Source organism: Lonchura striata, chromosome 1 (assembly GCF_046129695.1).
Source record: "Lonchura striata isolate bLonStr1 chromosome 1, bLonStr1.mat, whole genome shotgun sequence".
In the NCBI taxonomy this organism is placed as follows: Eukaryota; Metazoa; Chordata; class Aves; order Passeriformes; family Estrildidae; genus Lonchura; species Lonchura striata.
This window is the reverse complement of record NC_134603.1, coordinates 60,377,924-60,385,561: the sequence shown is the minus strand read 5'-3', so window position 1 is coordinate 60,385,561 and position 7,638 is coordinate 60,377,924. Positions and strand designations below refer to the sequence as shown.

The 7,638-nt window shown below is 41.1% G+C and overlaps 1 protein-coding gene across 1 annotated transcript; it reads right to left on the bottom strand.

Annotated features, from left to right (window-relative positions):
• Positions 1-315: 315 nt before the first annotated feature.
• On the bottom strand, positions 316-7,390 carry BLOC1S4 (biogenesis of lysosomal organelles complex 1 subunit 4). The gene is made up of 5 exons (XM_021528674.1): positions 7,169-7,390; positions 6,532-6,603; positions 5,395-5,496; positions 4,581-4,715; positions 316-1,296 (listed from the first exon to the last, which is right to left on the bottom strand). The coding sequence occupies exons 1-5, from the start codon at positions 7,376-7,378 to the stop codon at positions 1,198-1,200; spliced, it is 618 nt and encodes a 205-aa protein (XP_021384349.1). The 5' UTR covers positions 7,379-7,390; the 3' UTR covers positions 316-1,197.
• Positions 7,391-7,638: the final 248 nt, after the last annotated feature.

The window sequence follows — 7,638 nt, the reverse complement described above, 5'->3', positions numbered from 1 at the left end:
AATTTTTAATAAATGTTGCTTCAGATACTGAAGATGTTTAGACCCCAATCCCTGCTGGTCTTTGGAGACATGATCTATTAATATATAACCTCTGCTCTGGAACTTCATACCGGTTTTTTGCGCACAACATGAAATCTAGAGAAATATTGTTTCTCTAAAGCATTCCCCCCAGACTTGAATTTTGAGTATTCTAATGAGTTACACTGGCAATATAGCAGCAGAGGTACAACTTGTTCAGAGGATTACATCAATTTATGATTAACACCTTCCAGGTGGGTAACTACGGTCCGGTGAAATGCAAGACAACAACAGGGGTTAGCCAGCTATTAGTTTATTGATAATATAAATTGCAATCAGCATGGGAAGCCTCAGTATCCACAGAGAGTTGTGAAGGAAAAGCAGTCTGGTCAGGTACCTGATGGAGGTTCAGTCCAGAGTCATACCTCCCTCAACTTAGATACTTGTTCTTTTTGACAGAAGTTTTTATACATCTATGGCTCTCTCTCTATATATAAATCTATTTCATGCCCACCTCGTTACACATCAAACAATAAATGATGCAATAATTAAAAGCTTGGGTCACTGTGACCTGAGGATCATCAGTGCAGCAGGGTGTTTGCTTTGTGAACTGGGACTAAATCTCATGGACTGAGCCATGTCCTTGATTCCTGGATGACTTTCCCATCCTGCCCTTGCAACAAGTACATCCCAATGTGGTGCATTTCTCTGTACAAACTGCAGGGACCAGGCTTAAAACCCTGGAATAGATGTGAAACCTTAGGCATAGTTTTTCTTTCACCTTAATCAGCACATTATGAAAAAAGACAAATAAACCCCCATCCCTGTAGTAGAACTATTTACACATGCAGCAGCACAGATATTTACGTGTTAAAAAACTTATATACAATAGTATGTTTCCTATTATTTCCATATTAAAAAGAAATGTAATGCAAAAATATTCTTAAATTCCTTCCCCAAAATAATCTGAAAACTTACGTGGTGTTTTAGGAAAGCTTTTGAAATAATGTGCACAAAGATTACCTGAAAATATTGCCTGAAGGAAGACAATGAGAATCAGAATGGCAATATGCCATTAATAGTGCTTAGAAAATGCAGCTGTTCTGAGGTTGGTACTCCTTTTGTTCACTTGGCTCTCTCTATTCTGGCTGATTCATATCAATCCCAAAGCAAAAACCATCAATAAGGTGCTTCATTAAGACACGGAAAATAGTCTTCTGTCTTGAAGAGGACTGGAGGTTCATAGAGGGTCTGCTGCTGTCGTGAGGAAGACGATTTCTGCAAATTAGAGAAGTTTATTTTTCGCCTGTTTCATAAAGCATTTTAAAGCAAAGCCTGCAGAGCTAAAATGCAAAACAAGAAAAGTTTTGAGGCATGTCTCCTTAGTTGAATGAATTCTTAATCACAGCTCAGATGAGTCTGGCATGTTCCTAAAGTTAGTAAAAAAATTCAGCCTTTGACCTTTGCCATTCCAGCACCTAAAAAGACTCAGTCCTGGAACTTGTACAATATGCCAACACTGCAGGAGCAAAACTGCACCATCCAGCTGATGGGAGAGTCATCCTTTCCAAGCCATACACCTTTACCTTTTCTGCTCCAGCCTTCAAATTCTGCTCAGCCACTTCTTTTGAGTCAACTCTGGGCCTGGGTTCTCATTTAGTTACTCGAAAAGTCTTCCTATGGAAACACACCTAGCAAATGATTCTTTCAAGAAGGTCCTTGAAGATTCTTTCAAGAAGGCCTTCAGCTCCTGCTGAGCTTCTACATGTAACAACACAGTTTAAAATAATCTGATAGTGGACTGGAAAAGAGCTGTTTTTCAGGGAAAGTGTACATGTTTTTTTTTTAAATATTAACTGTACAATGTTTTGCTGTATCAAATGGCTCATTGAAAGAGACAACATCAAGGACCACTAGTGACCACTGTGTCAGCTTTGCTACCTGTATATAATGCTGCAACACAACGCAGACACAGGATATATTTTCAATGCCTGACATTAAATAGAATGCTTGAAATCAAGATTTCACTCATTAGAAGTTCTTTTCAACCAATAAAGAGATTCTGATGAACTATTTCGTAGAGCCACGTCAGTCTGGAATGAGGAAATTAGCCTTCACCAATAATAAAAGTTAAAAGTACACCAAATATCATTGTTTGATAGCCTTGGAGTTTAGGATGGTTTTACAGCACCAAAATGAAGATATAAGTAACCATACCTACAAATCAAAGTGAAAATTTCTCAATACTCAGTTGAGCTGTATACTTGTACTCCATGTGACATAAGTACAAATTCTCCTGTTATATACAAAATTGCTGATATATTACATTATGTCTTTAACTTTACAATACCATTAATTTCTCTAAGCTTGTTTTGCCATTCAAGTTCCAATGAAATTAAAAATATAAACAAATATCTGATCTATAAATGGTGTGTATTATCAGCATTCTTCATATCACAAAATCTACCAAATGTAAAAGACCCCTTCAAAATCCAAGTTCTGATTTTTAAAGTATTTTCCTACACTGTACTGTCCTATCAGATAACAACCTGCAAGCACGGGAAACTAAGGTCACTCCTGACATGGATTTAAGGGTGCTGTATTTGCCTCTGTGCAAGAAGGGGGTAATTTCAATCCAGTGAGGAAATTTATAGGCAGGCACAGTACCCACAATTGCCTAACCACACATTTATGATCAGTTATGTTTGCAGCTGCTAAGCAAACATTTTTACCTTTTGGGAATCTACATTCTTAGGTTATAGTACTATTCTTTACAGTGCCTGGTATTCACAAGGGAAGAACTTTGGGCAAAATCTGAAAGGGAGATTATAAATACACATCTTGAGAAACAGAAAATACAGGCTTTGTGTAAAGAAACAGATACATTTAAATGGGAAGAGAATGAGGGTACCTGAGTAAGTTAAAACTAGCAGTAAAATGTGAACTACAGCTACAGTGACAATCATGACATCAGAATAACCTTCTTTTCCAAATGTATTTTGCCATTGATGTATTAAGCTAGTTAAATATCAGGCATGTGGAGAAATCTCTACATGCATTTTCATTCACACATGCTTGTGTTTGCTACTGGAAGTAGGTATTATACTATGCAATACCCAGAACCACTGTGGAAGAGTAGCTTGCCTCTTAGTGAATCAAATAATGCCACTAAGTTCGGAGTGTTATTTTATTGCTATCCTTAATCAAAGTAAGAAACCACTGGAGATGCCAGGTTCACCCTTCTGACACTTTTAAAGATTTTCCACCTTTTAAATTGTGGAAAAAGTGCTAATTTGACAAAGTGTTTCCATACAACACTAAAAAAATACTTCCTTTGAACTAGCAAACTTTTCAAGTGAAGACTGTAATTCCTTGGTTAATAACATTTTTTATAGAAAAAAATGGAAAATATTGTTGAATATTCTTCAAGGCAGCTTGTGCAGGTTTTTGTTTTGTAACAAAGTGCAACTTTGTGTTGTTCTTCTTAGTTTGCTTTTTTTAAGAAGAAATGACAGAAGTCTAAACTTAAACACCAAGAAAAATTAAGGAATGAGATGAGAAATTAGCTTAAAGACTAATTAACTTAAAGACTGCACAGTAAACAGCGGTGAAGAACAAGTTCCTTGAACTGAGCCTTAACAGATGTTTTTTATATGTATTTTTCTCTGCTGCCATACATGCTTGGAAGATGTTGAAACAAAAATACCTCGAAAAGTCACAACCTTCTTCCTCTCCCCTTCTACAGAGCTATTTTTTATATCATCCTTACCAGAATACAGAAAACTGAGTTAGTACAGAATGTATATACTAAAAGATAAAACAATCTGTGAGCTGACAAGATGCAAAAGAGTAGAACTTACAAATGGTGTACTGCCAGGTGATGTCAAGAAGCATCAGGAATTCAGGTGATATTTTTTTACACCAAAAAGATTATTTTAAACCTGAAGCACAACAGCACATCAGTGTTTGGTAAGGCATCTCTGAAATATACCAGAGAGAGTGCTTCAAGCCTTTTGTAAAGGAACAGTCCACAAGGGAAGATGGAGAAAACTGCATCCTTAGGAAGCTTACCAAGGCATTAACATGATTAACGCTGCGCAGACTGAATACAAATATAACCTTTATTTTTAAAGTACTGTGCAGATTAGCCTTTTCTTTTTTGGTAACATTTGTGCAGTGATTTTATCAATGCAGAAGGATCCTTTAGCAGTGTTGCCAGTACAGGCTCTTCCTACTTGCTTTGCATACCACCAAGATCAGGGTGCTTTAGTAAAAAGCTTGTGCATTATGTGCCTGTGCTTCCTTCACATCCATTTCTTTGTGTGCTCGGGCTTGTTCTGCAGTGTTACACAAATCCTTATAAGAAACTTAATTTTTAAATTCAGTTGTTTCCTTTTTTGTTTTTAAGGAAGCCTGAAAACTCTATAAAAATCCTAATAAAGTATATTAAAAATTTACAGCTACGTTAATGTACATGTACAACAAACGTATTACTATTTCAATCATCTGGTCTAGTAAGCAGAGCAACTAAGCTGGTCACATGGCAGCAAAACTTTACTTACATTAAGGAAGGATGGCATGCTGATTGTGTGCAAGATTTTCTTGAACGTGCTGGGAAAAGCTCCAAGGTCTGTTTCTGCCTTTGTGACCCGTTCTTCCAGTCCAGCTACACTATTCCCAACCATTTTCACAAAAGCCTGGTGTAAAAAAAACAAAAAAAACCCCAAATAAATATTAGTTTCCCTATAAAAATAAAACAGGATTACATATTGCAAAACAGTGGTGAAAGATCCTTTGCTTAAATGAGTCGTCAAAAATTTCATGCTCAGTTTCCCTTCTGCCTACAAGTCCATTTTAAATATAGAAATTACCTGAGATACTTAAAAGGCTGAAAACCAGGTTAAACATAATAAAATAATCTTCCTTTTCAAATTTACCTTTCAAATAACTAACTTGGATTTTTCACAATCTAGACTTCTACCTGCCTTTCTACTACCAAAGGAAAAATCAAGGATCTTAACCACAGTTTTAAATCTTTATTAGGAATGATGAGATCTCTTATTCTATTTGTTTCTGAAACTTTGGAAATTAACACAAAAAGCCTGCCTTGCTTCACACAGTCAATGAACAATTTTTTTTTTTTTAATATGTCGCAAAAAGATCTAAAACATGTCTGGAATTCCCACAGTCCCCAGAAATTTTTCATAAATGTAGTCCTCTTTATTAACCCTGAAGTACTGATCCAGCACAAACACAGAGAGCACAACTCACCTGATCGCACTCCACATGTGTGCACATACACACACAAACATTCAGACACTGATTTTTTCCCTCTGTTAGGAAACACAATGCATCTACAAGACAGCAAATACATACCTCTAGTTTGTCAATCTTCCTATATATCTGCCTCATTTCTGTAGCTTTTGTGTAAATTTGAGGTATACTTTCATTGACAACTTGAGAGGAATCACTTCGAATCTAAAGACAATGCGATACAATAATACAAAAATCAATGAATAAAACAAAATGTTTAGTAGATTTTTTTCTGGAAACTGGAACTGTGCCCCAGTGAACAGACTAATATTTAGAGTTTAAAAATACTGGAATAAATTAGTATAAAAACACTAGATTAAAATCAATACACTATAGTTTTTTTGTACAGTTTCTAAGTAACTTTGAAGAAAATGTATTTTACAGAGACTAATATTTACCTTAATACTTATATTAAAAATAGGCTAATACAATCTCTTCTGAAGAGATATGAAACATTTTCTAAGACACATAAAAGACTTAAATATATTAAGCTAAAATTTTGTCTTAAGTTTTACTACCTGTACTTTTCCTCAGGTTTGTTAAAAAAGTCAGACCACAAAAATCTTAATTTTCTGGTCTTAAAAAAACTCCCCAAACCTACAACAGAGTTGTGAAGGAGAAGCACATAGTGCTTCACTTTAAAAGACAGCCTATCAACCAACGTCAGCTTACAGGAACTTTCCATTCGGTTCTTCCATATAACCCCATGAGAAAAGTGAAAACAAAAGTGCCTTTCTGAAAAGAGGGTCCCCTAAAGACAAATCTAGTTTTGGTGGTTTGGCAACTCTGATTAGATACTTTCATTATAAAACCAAAAAGTATGTCTTTATTGTATTTTAAAGAATAAGTGGAATGTCATACTGTTCTTTTAAACAAGAATACAACTACACGAATATGCAGTTAAGAAAAATTTCTTCACTGGAAATATTGTGAAGCATTTCAGCAGGCTGCCCAGGGAAGTGGTGGAGGTATTTAGAACATGTGGCACTTTGGGACATTTTGCTCTAACACAAAGGCTTGGTACTTTTCATCCATGAGTTACCTGATTATCAAAATAAGTAATCTAATTATCCAACATGTTTTGAAACTGCAACCTGCCTTGACTAAAAGCTTCTTTCTCTCGGTACCTTACTTACGAACAGCTATTCAACTGTGTTTACTCTGCCTTCAAAAACACAACCACATGCAACTTACACCTACCATATCCAGCATTCCCACGAATTCATCCACCCTGGTCAGTAAGTCTTCCAGACTCTTGTCTAAGCTCTCTATCTGCAAAACAGAGATCACTTAAAGTGCTTGAAAACGCACACACCCACATTCACAAACCCCGGCCAGTCTCACAGACAAGACCACCGAGCAGAGACACGGGTCGGACTACAAACAGTCCGACCGGAATCCCACGGCTTTTCCCTCTCTCGGCTTCGTTCAGCAAGGGACGCGCCCCCGGGGCTGGCCCTGCCCTGCCCCGGCCCGCTCCCGAGTGCCCGGGAGCCGTGCGGAGCCGTGTGGGAGCCGTGTGGAGCCGTGTGGGAGACGTGCGGAGCCGTGTGGGAGCCGTGTGGGAGCCGTGTGGGAGCCGTGCGGAGCCGTGCGGAGCCGTGTGGAGCCGTGCGGAGCCCGGGCCCGCTCCCGAGTGCCCGGGAGCCGTGCGGAGCCGTGCGGAGCCGTGCGGAGCCCCGGCCCGCTCCCGAGTGCCCGGGAGCCGTGCGGAGCCGTGTGGAGCCGTGCGGAGCCCCGGCCCGCTCCCGAGTGCCCGGGAGCCGTGCGGAGCCCCGGCCCGCTCCCGAGTGCCCGGGAGCCGTGCGGAGCCGTGCGAGCCCCGGCCCGCTCCCACCTGCTCGCTGAAGAGGCTGCGGTCGGCGAGCAGGCACGCCGAGTAGGCGGCGGCGGTGGCGCTGAGCGACGCCTCCGAGGCGTCCTCGTCCTCCGCCTCCCCGAGGCCGGAGGCTCTGCTTTGGCTCTGGGACACATTCCCGCTGTCCGCGCCGGGGCCGGCGTCCGGCAGCTCGGCTGCAGCCGCCCCAGCGCCGGCGCCCTCCGCCATCTCCGCGCTCGCCGCCGCGCCGCCCCTCACATGACGGGGCGGGCCGGCGCAGCCGCGCTCCCGGCGGGCGGGCAGCGCCCGAGCCCGGGCGGGCAGCCGCTGGCTGCGGGGAACTCGGGCTGCGCCGCCCGCGAGCCGCGCTGCCTGGCGCTGCGACAGGAGCGGGGCTCCGTCTGCCGAGGATGTGGGCTTTGGCGAGGCTGGCGTGCCGCTGGTGCCGCGGCCGCACACCCGAGCCCCGTTCGGCAGGTCAGCCCCAC